Source organism: Astatotilapia calliptera, chromosome 17 (assembly GCF_964374335.1).
Source record: "Astatotilapia calliptera chromosome 17, fAstCal68.1, whole genome shotgun sequence".
NCBI classification, from domain to species: domain Eukaryota; kingdom Metazoa; phylum Chordata; class Actinopteri; order Cichliformes; family Cichlidae; genus Astatotilapia; species Astatotilapia calliptera.
In genome coordinates, this window is record NC_137438.1 from 32,592,747 (window position 1) to 32,611,715 (window position 18,969).

At 39.4% G+C, this 18,969-nt stretch overlaps 1 protein-coding gene across 10 annotated transcripts in view; it reads right to left on the reverse strand.

Moving 5' to 3' along the window:
* Positions 1–16,300, reverse strand: part of znf800b (zinc finger protein 800b) — a 32,096-nt gene extending 15,796 nt beyond the window's left edge. For 2 of the 10 annotated variants that reach the window (XM_080292021.1, XM_026146753.2), the window contains exons 1-2: positions 14,652–15,055; positions 3,143–3,254 (exon numbers count right to left, since the gene is read on the reverse strand). In XM_080292021.1, the coding sequence (XP_080148147.1) occupies positions 3,143–3,199 (57 nt within the window). In that variant the 5' untranslated portion in view covers positions 3,200–3,254; positions 14,652–15,055. Of the gene's footprint in view, positions 1–3,142; positions 3,255–3,906; positions 3,954–12,950; positions 13,233–14,651; positions 15,056–16,111 lie in introns of those variants that run through there. The other 8 variants (XM_080292022.1, XM_026146752.2, XM_080292019.1 and 5 more) reach the window with 6 other exon arrangements.
* Positions 16,301–18,969: the final 2,669 nt, after the last annotated feature.

Genomic DNA, 18,969 nt, shown 5'->3' on the forward strand with positions numbered 1-18,969 from the left:
CTGTCAAAGGGAAAGTGACTAACACTGTAGGTAAAAAGGGCAAGCCACTGCAGTGATGGATACTAGCATATGTGGGACTGCTTATGAGACAAAAGCTTTAAATAACTTCTTTATAGTTAATAGGTTCGTCTCAGGAACGCACCCCTGATAAAAGGTTCTGTTTGCAAAGGGAAGCCAATTAGAAGAAAGTTGGCTTGTTTTAGACAGTGGATGAATATAAAGGGCTGCACCAAGGTCTAGTGCATAGTAAATAAAGATTATTTTAATCAGTGTATCCTACAAAGCTACTCTAGCAGAGTCCACTCATATGGAAAAGATATATATAAATCTTATAAGGTTTGTATCTGTCTTGTGTGAAACTTGTATGAAAAGCACACAAGAGTGAAAACAGATATAAGATCCCTTGAAAAATTATATAAATGAAACTTGTACGTTTTGGATACTTACTAAAACAATATATGAAAGTAATGAGAAAGTGGCCACTTTCATGAGTAAATCATATAAGCCTTATATGATTCACTATATGAAGTAGGCCACATCTTATGCAAGTCTTTTATAAGTTTTTACTATTTCTTTTCCATCTGGGCAAGAATTTAAAAAATAGTTTGAAATTATAAATGTTACCTAATGAAGACTGAAAATTCATGCATTCATAGACAAGTAAATTAGAAGAGAGCTCCTTAAAAATACAATTAGTAGCTGTCTTTGTCCTGAATTAATGCCAATTGTTGGGCAGAATGAAGGACCACAACAGCTGGCCGTGTATACGTCTCTGCGCACATGTCTCCTGAGCATCCAGAAATTTTGTAGAGGAACATTAACCTTGTCTCACACAGCTACCCCCCAGCAGATAAGTGACTCCCCATCAACTCCTCAATGTGTGCACACACAGCATGTTTGTCTGTGTGTGTATTTATGTCTCTTAACCAGACCTCCTTTCTATCCAAGTCCCCAATCTTAGCTCCTCTGCCACCCACCAATTTATCCTCATTCCCTCTCTGTCTGTGTCTGCCTCGCTAACTCCTCGTGTCCCCGCTGTCCTTGAAGAGGGATAAATGACTCCACATTAACTACATTACAGCACATCACCACAGGACAAGTGGGCCGGTTGGACACTAAGGCACAAAGACATACAAACGGACACATTGCCATATCGTGGCTTAAACAAATAGCTGCAAAATAGCCCAAAAAATATCCCATTTGTGCAATACACACGTAACCTAATGAACCCAGTGGACCCAGACAGATTTATTTCAACCAATGGTTCAAGTGCAAAGATGAAGGGAAAGAAAAAAAACACAGTAAGTTTTTACTTTAAGAAAAAGAGGGAAAAAATCACCGTCATGAGCTGAAGAAAAAAACATCAGGGAGTGCCACCATTCACTTAGAATTTCAATTCATCTGCCAGTCAATCAGTCAACTATTCATGATTCATTTTCAATGGAAAGTGGTGAGCACAAAGCACAAGAAAGAAGACTGATTAGAGTAGGTGGGCGGGCTATGAAATTCCACTCTTTTAAAAAATGTCATGTGGAATAAAGAATAAAACGAACAGGTGAAAGCGGTATCAAAAAAAACAAAAAACAAAACAGATAAATCAGTTGGATGATTATTTAACAAGACTGATTTTCATATGGATATTGACAGCAATATGTCATTAATCACACGATGAATGGTATTTAATCATGAGGTCTATAACTTCAACAAAAAAAAGATGCAGGGCTCTAATGAAGATTTGTAGATTTGCATTTGTATATGGGCATTTACAGTTTTTGGTTACTGCTTGGGCTCTGCGCATCAGCAAACCGAACCAAAACAGAATAATGAAAACTACATATTAATAGGGTTTACAGTGGTACTAAAAGAATTGTTCGAGATATAGCCCCTTTAATAAGGTGATCAAATTGCAAAATTTCAAAAACAATTATTAAAGATTTTGTGTCCTGTTTCGCAGTGAGGCTTCTTGTTATTAAGAAAATTAACACGTGAAGAGTGAAAAAGTAAAGAAGATGTTAGTTGAGCTTCAAAAAATGTGCAAAATACACAGAATCCTCACAAAGTAAAGTGTCAGTTCGCCAAAAGACAAAATTTTGGCAAGAATTCTTGGAACAGAACTCTACAACAATGCATCTATATCAAAATTATGAAAAAACAAACATGCAGAAATAAGACAAAAGGAGCAGCTTATGACCCTCAGTATAGCACCTCATTTGTCAAACATGGTGATGTCATGCTTTGCTGTCAGCAGAGCTGGTACACAAGAATTTATTGATAATTAAACGACTGACAGATGAAAAAGGATAAACACTGCTAAACATATTCAGGCAAACGTGCTGAAACACAACAGACAACCTATCATCGTTCAGTGGGACAATAATCCTTAACAAGTGGCCAGAGCACCCAAAAAGCTTTTCAGGGTGAAGAAAGTCCTTGCGTGGAGTCGTTGTTACATAATCTCAGCCTGGCTGAGCTGCATTTCACTTGCTGAAAGGGCAGACCTACTAGATTCACTGGTGTAGATACAAAGAGTGTTGAGATTGACCGCCAGGCTAGAACATATAACATGATTTAGTTTATGTCTGATTTATTTTTAAACCCCTAAATGTTGGCATTATGTGTAAAGGGCTACAGCTCCTAAACTATCCTCCCCAGTGATGAAAAACAACTCAAATTAAAGCTAAGACTCTGCACTTTGTCGTATTGACTGTTTGTTTTTTTTTCTCCAAATTTCCTGGCCGTCTAAATATCCTTGTCTAGACTGCAAATAAGCTTCTATTGTAACACAATCACTGACATATTTTCTCTTTTTCACAATAAAAATACTAATTGTATTACCTGGTGTATCTGTACAATTCCTATTTCCCATATGCAAAGGCTGTGGCACACTGTAATGACTGCAGGCACAATACACATGCTACAAAAAAAACACAAACAACACAGGGGCTAGGACAAACAAAAGGGGGTACTTAAAGGGAAATATATAAGGACAGAATTCAAGTTTTCCCTAGTTCACATCCAGTAAATTTTGTAACATGTGGCAGGAGTTATTTCAATAATAGGTTAGGTTTCATTTGGGTCTAACATAAATGAAGTGTGACTTTACAATCAGACAGGCATTGTTAGATTTTCTTTTGTCCAGTACCTGTCTGCGGGGACAGTTAGAGCTCTTCCTCCCAGCTGACTTCTGGGCCTTCACCATGCTGCCAAGACTGGCCTGCTGCCCCACACGTTCACTACCAGCATACACCTGTAACCTGCAACAACACTCCACATGAGCCAAGAACTGGACTGAAAGAATTAACTTCTGCTGGAAAAGCCACTAAAGCATGAAAAGCTGTCTAAAGAATTAAACAAATTATAGTTTCTCATATCTTAACTGTGCACTGTTTTCTTGTTTACAGATGTACACTTGCAATACATTTGTAAAGGATTGTTTGTGTGCAGATTACACAAAGCCATGATACATTATCAACATCAGCGAAGCAGACTAGTGAAAGAATTGTAAGTCACATAATCTAAACTTTAAATAAAATGCTACCAATGTTGCCCATTTAATATCATCTTCCACGTGCGTTAGTCTTCAGAAAATGTGGGAGTTTTACAGAAAGTTGATGAGAACAGTCTGCAATGTTACCATGAACCAATACACTATATGATTTGCACCATCTCTATGTGTGCATTTGTAACGGAGTACTCTGGCTCATGAATATTGTTTCTCCTAATTGATATGCAGCATATATTTCTTCTAAGAACACCTTATAGTTGTAACCATTCTGCAGCAGTGTAAAGATTGATTCATTCTGCATTAAAATAAGTTGTCACAGGTAATTCTATTGAAGCAAGAATTGGTGCAATCAGCAAACCCAAAGAGAGAGAGAAAATGTGCATAAAATACTTTTTTTTTACCCATTTTTGCAACACTGTGGTGTCCAAATCAAGAATCTGTAAGAAAACTGGTAGAAAAAAAAAGTTTCACTTCTTAAACACAGCCACATAAGTTACAATACAACATGTAGAAAACACACCCATAACAAGGTCTAATATAGATACTGGGTGTGTGGAATCTGAAACTGCTTTTAAGTGGGCTTTGTTTTGTTACAAGTTTCCTTTTGATACAGGAACTGTATTGGTGGAAGTGCAGAGCCAGTGGTTTTGAATGAGTTACCCACTTGAGTCCTTTATGAGTCAGACTGAGAACTGCAGTGCCAAATTGTTGTGGATGCTGTAAAGATACTTTTCATTGGTTGCTCTGTATCATAACAAATCTACCATAGCTTTGTATTACAGATTTAGGTGTGAAACAGTATGAGTTGCTGCCCTCTAGTGGTCATTTAGACACCATATTACTGGACGTATTTTTTTAACATAAGATCATCCAGCTTCAGAGGCACATGCTGAACAACCTCACTTTTCCAAAATTTGCCATCTTTTGCCATAAGATCTAACAACAAGAAGCCTACGTTAGCTGTCACTGCAATCTGCAGAGTGACTTTTGTTGTTTTTTGCCAGAGAACAAGTTTTAAATGTATGAAGAGTCCAACGTTGAACTAATAAGGTGCTGCAAGTGACAGTGGCTTGAAGCAGTTTGGCTATGACATACTATGAGCATCCCAAATTTGTGGTAATTTGGATTTAAGAGACAGCAAGGAAACACAAAACAAATTGGATGAATATCAAGAAGGGAAAGCACAGATCACCAACTGAAATTAGATCACATCAACTCTATGCCTGAAGCAAAGATGTAGTAGCGAAGATTTTGAGATTTTATACTAAGTTTATTAAGTATTGAAACTAATATTCTGAAATTAATCACTATGACCTTCAACTACAGGGAAAGGGACATTAGGCAAACAGCGACAGTTGTGTCAGTAGATGCAGCGGGGGCCCCGAATGCTTCAAGACAAAGCCAGTGTCAAAGCACGCTGTCCCATGTACAGGCATGTCCCCCACTCAGAAACACTTTAACTGCTACTGAAACTCCAGCAGAGGGAGACAAAGCATGTAATGAAAATGGGGTTTTTCTAGTTTAAAAGTTTTATAGTGTTTTCTACAAGACCAAGGGCTTGAAGATAGCTGTCACAACGCAACACACCTCTCAATGCAAAAGATGTTTAGTATACCTCAAGTGGGGGCAAAATTATGCCTGGCCTGATGGTTAAGAACAGCAGGCGAGATGCTGTTCTTAACCATCAATGCAACTCTGTTAAATAAGTCATATATATATATATATATATATATATATATATATATATATATATATATATATATATATATATATATATATATATATATATATATATATATATATATATATATATATATATGTGTGTGTGTGTGTGTGTGTGTGTGTGTGTGTGTGTGTGTGTATAGAGAGAGAGAGAGAGAGGGCGAGAGAGAGAGAGAGAGAGAGAGAGAGAGAGAGAGAGAGAGAGAGAGAGAGAGAGAGAGAGAGAGAGAGAGAGAGAGAGAGACTTTATATATAGATTGTTCCTGAATTTACATTTCTAGTGTGCCAGGCATCGTTAAGAACCACAGCACGCCTTTTCATCTCTGGATCCCGACTTTTAGCACTAATGATGAACCAGTCAAGCACTATGCAATAATGCCACAGCAGAGGATACTTGCAATAATGGAGCAGCTACTTAACAGATGAGCTCAACTAGAGTGGAGCCATGGCTGGAGACATAGAAAATGTCAGTCTGTGGGAATGCATTTGTTTTTATCTTGTCTATCTAAAAAAAAAAAAAGGAAAGGACAGCATGGATGCTACAGGTCAACAGTAACAAAGTCAGAATTTCTAACAGAACTATTCAATTAAATTTATGTATTTTCAACTAAAATTAAGAGCAGGCATATTAATACATCATGCACCTACCCAGTTAAGCTCTATTTTTATCAGGAGGGAGATTAACACCAGCCATTAACTATAATGGGAAATGAGGACTTTGACCAGAAAGTCTGTCTACCCTGCCGACTACTGGGGAGTAAGGAAACAAGCTCATTTAAAATTTCTGTTTCTTTATTTTAAAAAAAATAGTAGAGTTAACCTTAGTTAATACAACATATAAAGGCAGTGCTAAATTAGAAGCTACTGTGGACTTATCCCCCTCCTATCCTTCACTGCTCAGCAAAAAAAGATCTTTGATCTTCCTGAGTGTAATTTGTACACCATGTTTGTGAAAGTCTAAAAACATCTAATACTGGTGAGGAACCCTACATTGCTCTTAGTATGCATTTAAGAAAAACTGTCTATCTATTTTGTGTTAATCCATTAGCTCAGTGGCCCCTCATGACCTGCTTAAGGTATTTCTCAGTGTTTCACTTAATGCATGCTGGGATGCATTCAAGCACTCTACTATCCTGAATACGAATATATTATTACAGAAAACAAACACAGATTACAAGTTTCTGTCACTCTGACCACAAAGAACTATGCATGCAAAAGTACATTTGAAATTATCTAAGCATCTAAGTTTCATACTAAATCTAGAACTATCAGAAATGTTTGTTACCGTTTTCCAATCACATCTACAAGACAAGTACTATACAGCAAATTGACACATAAGTTTATCTACATATTTGAATATACCATAGTATCAAAACAGACACACATCTCGACCCAAGACTAGCAGCACCTAATAACTGATAACTCCAGCTAATAATGCCATTCTTCCCAGTCTGCTGGAGCTGACCCTACCACCGTGGACACTGCCTTAGGCTCCAGTCATTGAGTCCTAGAGATCAGTTGGTGACCTGCTGGATGTCAGTTACTCACTGACCAGTCTCTAGGCCTGTGTGACTGATACCTTAAAGAGGCATCATGTACTGCAAAGGCTGAAAACAAACACCTTTAACAACACACATGTCAACAACACACAGGGGACTCTCACATTTGTATGGCAACAGACAGAGGTGGTTATGAAGGACTGATCCGTGTTATGACTCTGGTAATGACACCAATGTGGCTCAGACTGGAAATGGCGATATTAGCATGGTTAGCACATTGGCCTAAAATCATGTTATTTTCCTCACATTTATCAAAATGTCAGATATTTTAAGTAGTTCTAAAATTCTACTTTTGGGGCCATCAATCATCTTTCACTCCATTCTAATGTATACTAATGTTTACCTTTTAAATATATTGGCAGCTGTGATTATTGTTATCCTCACCTTTCATGTTTAAAAAAACATTATCTGTTGAGAAAACTATGCATTGTACATCTAGTACAGTGATGCTCTGTGAAATTGTCTCTCAGAAAGAAAACGATGCTCCACAAACGCTGTAAGACCAATTTCAAAAGATCAATAAAGAAGAAACAGGTTTGAAAAAGGCATTTCCTTCCATCCTCCTCAGAACAGTCCTTGATAAACAACTGCTGAACAATAACTGATAATGCAGAAAAAGATGAATGATATGAGCTTGTGTTTGCAATGAAAGGCTGAGCTGGGACTAAATTGCCTGAGGCACTTGGAAATACAGTCTCAAAGCTGACAATCTTAAGAATTAATCACATGTTTCTTATATTCTAAAAATAAGTGCTCAACTCTTCTCCTCTCCTATATACTAATATAACTCTGAACAAATCACCCACTACCTGGCTAGTATGACTCACTGCCTGAGTACCATTACCATTTCCAGCTGTAAAATTTCAATTCAAATACTCCAGTATACCCATTCCCAGCAAAACAAGCAGGCATCCATTGCTCAGTAGTTCACAAATTACACCTGAGTGTGAGTTTCAGCTGTAGCGGCAATCCATAGTGAATTCTGTTAATACTATGATGAATCCAATTTGTAAACTGAGTTTCCCATCTGGGAACATCTCTTATTTTAGGAGAAAAATCATAATTTTCCTTTTGAGAGAAAATAGATAAGGTAAATTCACAACAGAAGAAAATAACTTTTTCTATGCTGCAGTGAAACCTCAGCTTTCTATGGTATAGCAGATAAAGAAATATTTGCTACATAATATTTAAACATCTAAGTGTGCATTATTATAAGATGTACTGCTTATGTAGCACCACAGCCATTAGATAGATGGCAGCAATCATGATCTACTAGTCATTTCCTGTGGCCGCTGGAGAAGACTTCCTCCTAATGGACGAACTCTATACACTGACATGATGCTAGCTGCTGGCAGGTATACCAAGAATGACTACAGCACAGTATGGAGGCAGTGATATTGTGCGCTGCTTGAATGTAAACACTTTCCACACGGTGAATCACAGAATGGACAGTTTATATACGGTGGTGGTGACCCTTTCCCTTTATTGCTTGTATTCTCGAAAATGTGCAATATGTATATAGGAAGAGGACGTCCACTTGGAGGAGGTCCACTTGGAGGAGGTCCACTTGGCCGCCTCATGTTTTCCAAAAGTATCACTATCCAAAATCTCCAAATTTTTCTCCACATCCATACTTTGAAAGTCTGACTGAAGGACAGGGAAAGACACCTCTTCCTTTAAACAGCACTCTGAGTAGTGAAACCAATTGGTTTAACTACCAGTACCTTTGCACAGGTGCAAGTTAAGCATGTCACATGCACCAATGTTCCCAGGATGTTGGCTTTTGAAATGTAAGCTACTAACAGGTTTCAAGGTGAGCTGGGCCCCAGAAAAAGTAGGATGTTGATCAAGAATACGGCAATCCACTATTTGGATCTTTTGTATTGATCTTTTTCGTAGGTCCCATGTTGTCACTGATATCTATCTAGCAACCTACCTACCTACCTATCTGTTCAATTCAGTTCTCTGATTTTCTGTGTTCACTTCACCACACAATCAACCAGAGTGGGAGCTAATGTACCACAGAAGATGTTAACAGCAAAAAAAAAGAATAGTTCGGAGGTGTTTCACACCTACTACACCAGCAGCTTTTCTTGAATATTTCCAGAAGTTTTACACTTTACCACAAACTCTCCTCAAATAAGTTGGCATGACTGAAAAGCTCAAAGCTCTCCGTCTCAGTCAGAGACGTTACACAGGGTAGAAGCTGGAAGGACGTTGGTTTGGTGTAACTCTTGCTGGAAAGCTTTTACTGGACTTGAGTAACATAAGGTGTCCTCATTAACTCGATTCATATTATTGCACTTCAGCTGTCTCCTGTCAGCTCCACACATACACACACACACACACACACACACACACACAATGTGTGAGAGGAAGGTGAAGAAAAACTAACGCAATGCAAAAATAATAATAATAATAAAACAGCAGGTTGCAGTTGTCTAATAACTCTTAACATAAGCTAAAATTAGCCTAATAGAAATGTAATGTTTTGTGAGAAATGTTTTGTTTTGTTTTGTTTTTATACATGACAGTTTCAACTTGCAACTGTGGATACAGCAACATACTGTGTTCACTGAGAACGGTTACTGGAAGCGTTCCTGAGCCCACACAGTGAGTTTCACTACTGAATCGTATCTGCTTTAAATGAACTGCTGCTGGCGCAACCAAATTTTATTTATTTTTTTTATTTGTCCCTTGCATACACTGATTTCTCCAAACTGTTTGAATGAATTAACGATAACATGTACAACAGATGATGGAAATCCCAAAGTATCTTAGATTGAGACGTCTTACTCTGAAACTGCTCAAAAACAAATCTGTTCAACCTCCACAACTTTTCCAAATTTTATCCCCCTGTCCTGTTACTTAACATTTTGCATGACACCAAGAGCGTTCCTGTTCAAACTGGATGGCTAGATGTGGCCTTTCTATGTGAAGCTTGTATGTTCTCCCTGTGCCTGATTGGAGTTTCTCCCAATGTCAAAAGAAATATTTGTTATGACTGCAAAAGACTTGAAAGCTGTCCAGTTTGTGTTTCACCCTCTATATCACCTCCATGGCCCTTAGGTGGACAGGCATTTAAGATTGAGGCATCTGTGTATATTGACATTTTACACAGTGTCCCAACATTTTTGGAGACATATCTGTACAACTGCAAAATAGTCCCTCTAACTGTAACACTAAAACAAGCTTAGATAAATTCGGTGGAGTTTCTCACTTCAAGAAAGGTACTGGTGACAGAAAATAAACATTCACATTCAAATATGATTAACTGATCTCACTGTGTGTTACAGTAACATCCTGTGTGATAGCATTAACAGGTTGCTGCCCAGGAACATATGGGATCTCATATACATGCACACACCAGTTGGTCTTGAGATATTATACTGAAACTCACAAACATTAATCATTGTGGAAAGAAATCATTCTCTACAACGTTTTGGTTGCAAATGGGAAAATACCTGAGCGATACCACCACAACCACACCAGCTGAGTTATTACACAGACTCATTCTCCCCAGCAGCAACTTCATTCTCGCCCAGAAATCATTGCACAGCAAAGTTTGCTGAAACTTAATATCTTGACTTGCTTTCATGTCATCATTTTCAACAACCCAATTGAGCCAGAACACCCTTTAAAGGCACACTCGGTGGCAGTACACACAACAGCTGAATTAGACCAAACCAGATATGAAACAAATTCTCCACAGCACACCGTCCTTAGCCTTAATTCAAAGCAAGCACACAGCAGATTAGAGCAACATAAAGAGATGCAGCAGCAGCAGCAAAGCATGGAAAGGGAGCACAGACACAGATTTAAATAAATAAAACCACAAGAGATGCATAATGGGCATTTTCAGGCCAGGTGTGGATGCACAGTGCATAGTCTACTTCATATCAAGGCTTTAAAAATCACACATAAATGTATAATTAAGTACAAGCCCCAAAGAGGGTGATGTCAACAATGAATGGCAAAGAAAGAAAGCAACAATCTATGAAATCCAAAACACACACAGATCACCTGAGATCCCACCCTATTCTGTAATGAGGCAACACTGTTGTGACAACAGCCTTGAACAACTGTTCTAGTCAGATATTTCTATCACAATAGGTAAAAAGTCTTTTTTTGTTGTTGTTGACAGATTGATATCTACTGAAAACTGTGCTTGTCTTTACCATGAACACTGCAAAATACTTTTCCCTAGTGCAGGGGTGTCAAACTCAAATACACAGTGGGCCAAAATTCAAAACTGGAACAAAGTCGCGGGCTAACGTTAATATTTATTGAAATATATTTATTCCTCCAGATATAAGAATGAATCTTTTCTTATGGACTCAAACACGTTTTGCTGAAAAACTGAATATGGAACAAGCAAAGCTTAATACTAAACAATATATATATTGGCTGTATAATACCAGTAGGCCAGCTCTAATAGTAATTTGGTATGGCTGCGGGCCAAATGTAATTAGGCTGCGGGCCAAATTTGGCCCGCGGGCCAGAGTTTGACACCTATGCCCTAGTGTATTTAATTGTTTTGTAGACTCGAAATACTCCACCATAGTTTCCTGGCTCACTAGTTGACTTACTACCTAGCTTGCTGGCCGTTTTGCTGAAATTGATTATCTTGTTTCCTGGCTGAATGGATATTTTGCTGTGTTTCTACTGTGGTGTGTGACTGGCAGGTAAAAAGGCTTGTTGACTGACTGAACTTGCACACTGGTTTGACAAGCTGACTCAGAGACTGAACACAACACTACATCATTAACCTGACTGAATCATACAGTGACGTCATTTAACTGTTGCAGTCAGCATCCACCCTGGTGAAAACCAAGATACCTGTGGTGCCTCAGCAAGGAAGAAAGCCAGGCAGTCTTGGCTGCTGTTCTTATCTCAAGCTGCTAAAAAGAAATAAACACCTAGAATAAAATGAATGGAGGCCAAGCTGAGGTAGTTAAAAGATTTGCCAAAAAAAAAGGCAAATATAAAAGTAATATGAAACAATATATATAATACAGGGAATAACAAAATATAGTGGTTGCTCATGAAGAACAATTCTGTCAACTTCAGACTAACCCTCCTTTTTATTTTAGTCCTCTGTTGCCCACTTTGTTATCTAAACTCATGGCCTTCTTATCCATTCATGTCACTCCCGAAGGTTAGACTGACCATCTCTATTCTGTCAAAGTTACTCATGCACTGTGTCACAGCTTGAACAGAGGGCAATAGAGAAAACAGAGGCAATAGGGGGCAGTGCAGCCAGGTTCTGACAGCATGCAGTGCAAAATAAGTTTTCAGTTAATCAAATACTGAAATAACAGCCACCTGCAAGTTCAAAGTTGGGAGCTTTAAACTGTCAAAGAAGAAAAGATTCCTATATCACTCCATTACCTCAGGGTGGCATCTGTGCTTTAGGGAACATGTTTCACAGCACAGGGAGCAATCTCTACTGATCTGTAACCTTTTGTTTTTTTAAATAAAAGTACAGGAAGTGGAAACTGCACAGTTAAAAAAATATGTTAAAAAAAACTCAATGTAAACACATAGGTGGGGGTTAGTCAGGTAAAAAAAATTCAGGTAATATGAGATAATATTATTAATTAATTTCACGAATCAAAATCCTGTATGTTGACATCGCTGCAAAATTCGTGTAAAGCTCTCGCATTTCCGTTACATTCAAAAACTGCTTAGAAAAGAGGGATTTAACTGACTTTACTGCACAACAGTATCTTATAAAGGATTCTGTAGCTGACATTATCACCGTTTCACGACTTTATGGCTTAGTTCTCTAGTTCGGTCTGGCCGATCAAACCATGCGCAGTGCCCCAAAGCGCAACGGCAACAAATAAAACGTTCCTGGGTAAAAACGCCATGCTCATCTCCAAACCAGAAACGCGTGGCGCGCTGTGTATGTTACTAAAAAACGAGCGAGTGCTTATCCAGTGTCCGAATCATAATCCAACCCCATTCTCTGCGCTGTTCATAAATGCTTCACGGCCATATCATCGCGATCCAGTGGAAAAGACGTGTATCCACATGAGCGAGTTCACAATAGCCACATGCACCGAGCACCATGAGGAAAGGACCGGACGGATATACTCCTCTCCGGCTGGCCTGTCGAGCCCTGTAGCAGGTTTAACCAGTGTGTGTACGCATCCACTTACGCATCCCAGGGAGAGCGATGGAAACATAACCATCTCGAATAAACGGCGCGATCTTCCGTGTTTATACGAAATCCAAGTCGGTGCACTACTGGAGAGTGAAAGCGCACGGCGATTGTTGCCGCCCGAGTCCGTGTCTATTGGTTCTCGTTCAGCTGGGGCAGCGTCAGCACACACACACAGTCTCCATTTGCAACTCCATCGCCCCCCATGGGCGTGCGAGGCCGCGGGCTGTGACGCAAATGGCACTGGGTGATTTGCAAATGACATATCTTCCTAATTCGGTGTCGTCGCCACAGGGACTGGTCCAATTCACCAGATATTACCACAGAAATATCCATCCGACGGCGGGGGACGAGTAAATAAAGGCGGATGAGCAGTTCGCTCTACGGGGATGCGGTTGCATAACTCAGGAAACTTAATAAAAATGTGCACGGAGCGAGCGATGTGCAGTCTCCGTGGCTGATTTTTTGTGGTTGTTTCGATTTAATCCCAGTGGCCTGTGCTAGCACTCACCACACGATCCGTCATCGACTTTTGGCCACAGGAGGAACCAAGCAGAGCGTATACACAGGGAACCCAGTGGCCTCGCTATGGTGGATGTGTGGTGGCCAGAGCTAGGACGCATGCACGTAGCTGACGGCGAAAGACAGGACAGCCAGAGTGTGACTTAGGACCACATTCACAGGCCATAAAGGGCCCGCATGAATGCTATTGTGCTCTTTTATCCAAGAGTCCAACTATTTACAAAAGGTTGGCCAACACACACAAAAAATATAGCGGCGAAAAGGTGGCGGCGGTTACAGCAGCTGCCACCGTTCTCTGCGCAAAGCAACAGCACAATCATTGCGCAGCGCCGGACTTCCCCGGTTTTGTGCAAACTGTGCGATTCGCTCAAAAGACTTTTATTTTTTACCTCATTCAGGCTATCTTCGTCTGGTAAACCGCGAACCAGAGCGCAGAGCAGTCGTCGTTCTCATGGCACGATTTGCATCGCCCCCCATTATCCCCGAAAATCTCCTTTTACACGGTTATATTGTCAGCCTAAAAAACGCCACTGTTTTGAGCAACAAAAGAGCAGCTTAACGTGATCAAAGAAAAGGCCAAGTATAAAATGCACCTTTCACGCCGTTAAAGAGAGGCCCCTCGTAACTATTGCAGCATGGCAGGGGAGTGCGGCGTAAAAACGAGCTAACCCGAATAAAATACACACAAAGACAAGGTGCAGCTCTCGCACGAATCAGTCCATCGCCACCGTGACCGCAACACTAAAACGTCCCCGATCATTTGGATTATCCTGGAGTGGCCGGGGATGATATCACGGCGAATGTGAAACGCTGCGTTTTGCGGCTCCGTGGCACCTTTTCCAAGAAGCAGCTTGGCGCACAGGACCGGTGACCCTTCCATCTTTGCGCGTCCTTCTACCGAGCGAATTGGTGAACAACCCCGTATTTTGACCGGTCTCTGTTGAATAAAACACATCGCGGTAGGAGATTTTACCATTGAGGAAGTAAACGCCGCGTGTAAAAGACTGCTACAAGTCTCTGAAACTATTCCTCTCCCCGCCGCGGCCAGGCAGAAACAAGAGGGCGATGACGCCATTTTCTGCAAAAACAACCATGCTCGGGAAGCCAAAGCGAAGGAGGTTCAACCCGCTCCGTAGCCCTCAAGTCCCGCTGAAACGTATTTAAACCAAGTCCTTACCTTGTTTTTCTCGGATGGGTGGCGGAATAGCGTGTTTCGAGAGATAAAACTGCTCGACCGTTGCTACTTCGAGTCCGGAGATTGTTTATTTCGCCTCCCAGCGTCCCTGGTTCACTCTGAACAAGTTCCTCTGCGAGCCGCTGTCTTTGTGCACCCAGAGGAGCCTCTCAGCGTTAAACCAGTCTCTGCGCAAAGGTGCACCCTCTACGTCCAATTTTAGCTAAAAATATCGGCACTTTAGAGGGACAGTACGGAAAAGGGAGATGATTTGGTCTTTTTTAATTACAAAAAGTTGACAAATTGACCAGCTTTTTATCCAGTGTCTCGGTTATAGCGTTGATTAACCCCCAAAACGCGCAACCTTTTCGAGGACACAGACCTCTCCAGAAGAGTCCACGACGCAAACTCCGAAGCACACCAGGGTGTTTGTACCCACCCAGAAGTTAAATTGGCAGATAAAATAATTTACACTGCCAATTTAATAAAATACCAACTAATTAACCAAAATAACCAAAATTACTGACAAACGTGAACGAGTTATTCGCATTTGTGGTGATACGGTTTGATTTACTAAATGAATATTTATTGTTTTTAATCACAATTTTATACAGAATATGATTTAGAAGTGCATAAAACACAGTTGTGCGCTTAAAGTTTTCCTCCAAAGGAAATTGACGAGTTTATTTTTCTTCTTTAAATGAATTCAAGTAAATTTAAAGATTTGTGTAACTATATGACAAGTTATATGTGATACATGAGAACAAGTAAAAGGTTCTCCTTTTAAAAATGTATTTCCAAGGACAACTCCCACTGATCTCCTTAAATATACCAGATGACAAATTGGTTTCTTACAACTTCATGTTGTTTTCTACTTTATTTTTAAATTTCCAAATGGCATTGGTTTATAAATACTGACTTCAAACTACATTTAAAAAAAGCATGAGTAGCTTTTTCAGCTGTTGACTAAGTTTATTAGTAATAACACTAATGTGATCATACATTTCTCATCAATAACATCGCTTATGTTTTCAGTTGTTTGGATAGTTGGTGTTGAATAATCACATTTTTTAACTAAAACATATCTAATGGCATGTCACTGGCTAGCTAGTCTGCTAAACACTAGCTTTCCCAACTTATGCCAAATAAGCACTTAGCCTTACCTGTCCTACCTTCATTACAACTTCCTTCACTTGTTTGTAACAAATAATGAAAACAACCAACTGTTTTGTGATATTTTAGATGCATATAAATACATGACTGGAACTATTTTCAATGGTGTGAATGCCATTTAACCCGCCTAGCATCCTTAAGCTAGTTAGCTTAACTGCAAAAGGCCAGCAACAGCTTCTAAGGTAATACAGCTATGTTAGCTTTTTTTGCTTTAAGTTCGCACATATATATGTTAAACTACAATGGTTTTTTGCAAAACAGAGAAATAAAGTTTGTAACTGCACGCCTACCTTGTTTCCAGACAAGTTCAGTTGAAAACAAACCTGTTGGTGCAGGCATGGGGTCTTACTAATAAACCCCCCCTTACATTTGAGTCATGTCACATAAAGGAAGTATTTTTACTACATTTTATCACTTCAGGTTATCTAAATGAATTCAACAGACAGACTATTTTTCTACCGAGCTCATGCACCCACTAATAACAAGTGCGAATTAAAATAGAAAAAGGGTAGAAAAAGGTAAAGTAGTTAAGCTAATTGCTGCCAGCTGGCTAAAACAATAACTGTATGCATAATATGTCTGAATATGATAGTGGCACATATCTATCTAGCCACACACACACACACACACACACACACACACACACACACACACACACACACACACACACACATATATATATATATATATATATATATATATATATATCAAAAATTATAGCATATGCAAGCGTCATGTGATGCATTACTCATGTTGAACACGGGCTATGCACCTGCTGCTTGAATAATTAGATAAGGGCAAATTTTAAAATGTTCCCCTTGCCGATAAAAGTAATGTAAGTAAGAGAGGGTATGATCAGTGCAGGTCAGTGTATTTAGCTAAAGAAATGTAGAATATAAAAGCTCTATGTGATACATAAGTAATGTGGAAGATGGGAAGTCATGCTCTGCTGCTCAAATAATTAGTAAAATGTTACCCAACTAGTAGCAGTATTCTAATAATACTGGTTATTTTGTGGTAGTAATAGGAGTTCTTTTTAAAGTGCAGGTTTATATAGCGAAAAAATGATTGTTTGCAATAAATAGAAAGTTTTTTTCTGGCCTTTCCAAATCTTATACTACTCTTTATACCTTGCCTACTATGATATCTTAGTTACATTCTTATAGTATGATGTGATGCAGTGTTATCATAGTGTGCCATCAGCTGTTGTTGAGGCTGTTACAGTCTGTCAGGATCTGGTAAAACCAGCCTTCCTGATAACTAAAGCTAAATGCCTTGAAATGCACCATTTAAATACAAATACAGGGATTTCCGTGAAAATGGAGCTTTACCCCCTCACAGTTGGAACTTGAGTCAGCATGTTGTGTTGCTATTGATATGCTTAAGAAAGGTGTCTCACTTAAACAAAGTAAATGTGCTAATTTTCCCTGAACAGGGCAGAACTTTGATTTGGGCGCACTGTGAACAAACTGTTATGTTACACCTGTTATAAAGGGTTCTGTTATTTAACTGGCAAAAATCATAAGCATCACATATGTGAAATCTTATCTTGAATCGACCCGACAAACTCTTAGGCCACATCAAATAAAGAAAAACACTCAACACATTGAATGCAAAGTGGGAATAAAGTATGGTTTTAAGGAGAGGGGGGCGGAATTAAAGAAGTTCCATAAGAGTTATAATCCCCGCCAGCTCTTTCCTTTAAGCTCGTGAGAGCCCACAACAAAAGGTGCCCACCACTATCGCCTATACACAATTAACTAAAGCACCAGCATTATTCCATTATCATAAGAATGCTGTTTGCAAAGGCGGGAGGGGGGACTCCTCGGCATTCATGGCCGTGGTCGAATAGAGCTGAGAGCTTTTATCTTCTCAATTACATGCAGGCTGCATTCATCACACCACCTAGTGACATGTTTGGACACTTTTTGTGCACAACAAATAATTCGTTTATGTTGGTAATTTAAATGGCTTGTTTATAATTATAGCAGTGGGCCTTTTTTTTTGGAGGGGGGGGGGGGGACTGGTGAGATTAGGGTGGGACTCGTTTCCAGAGGGACTCCAAGACAAACAGATGACACTGGTAAGATCTTTTTGTTTTTCTCTAACGGGGCATTCAATGTGAGCAAATATTGTAACTGTTAATAGTCTCCAAACATTCCTCATAATCAGATTTATGTTCATCTCTTGCAAAGGAATGAAAATGAAGCGTTTTGTAACGCGTACATTGCTTTCCTAATGTGACCGTTCTGCCTCCTAAGAAGTGTCAGGATCTCACGCGCCTTCAAGTCGTGCACATGCTGCTGCAATTATGAATTCAGAAGACCACCTGTGCAGTAATTGCTCATACCAGCAGTAGCATCTGAGTTTAAGGAGACTAAATGAGGGCAGGTTTCTTCTTTTGAGGCTAACATCATTTGTTTTGAATCACATTTCTGCCTGAGTGCTTTTGATCTATTATGTGGCTGATGATGAGATTCAGGGTCGTGTTTGAGCTAACTGACCACAAGGTGTCAATGTTGCCGGGAATGTATTTCGCCGTGTGTCATTTTGGTTCATTAATGGAGAAAGCACTGAGGAAAGCAGCAGGTATAAATGCCTACTGGATGTCATGCTCATATAAATCTAACTAGATGAAGTGATTTGTCCAGAGAGAATAGACGGAAGGAGAACCATCTGTACTTGCCAATGCCTCAGTAATGTATAATTCTGGCTTAACACAGCAGGTTTCATCCTTATGGTGCTCTATCACAATTTAATCCCTAGTGCATTGTACTTTGTCTATTTTCATTTCTTGATTCTTGTTTAAATCTTTCCTTTTAAAATAAGATTGATGTTAGGAAATGTGTTGAATGGACAGGCAAGAATGGTGAGCGTTAAAAAAAATAATGCAGCAGCTTATTTCTGTGGGGACACTTTGATAATGACACACCTAAGATGCGTGGGATACGTATCAGGACATCAACCGACCATAACATTGCAGTGCTATGAGATTTCTTTCACTTTTATGTGTAATTTAAGTTTTCCCACCTCTCCCTGCCAAGTCAGTTTTTTTTTCCTTTTATTTACTTTTTTTCAAAGCAACAAAAAAAAATTACCATGAGAAAGACCAAATGAAGTTTGCAGCATTCCTGTTTGACTCAATATA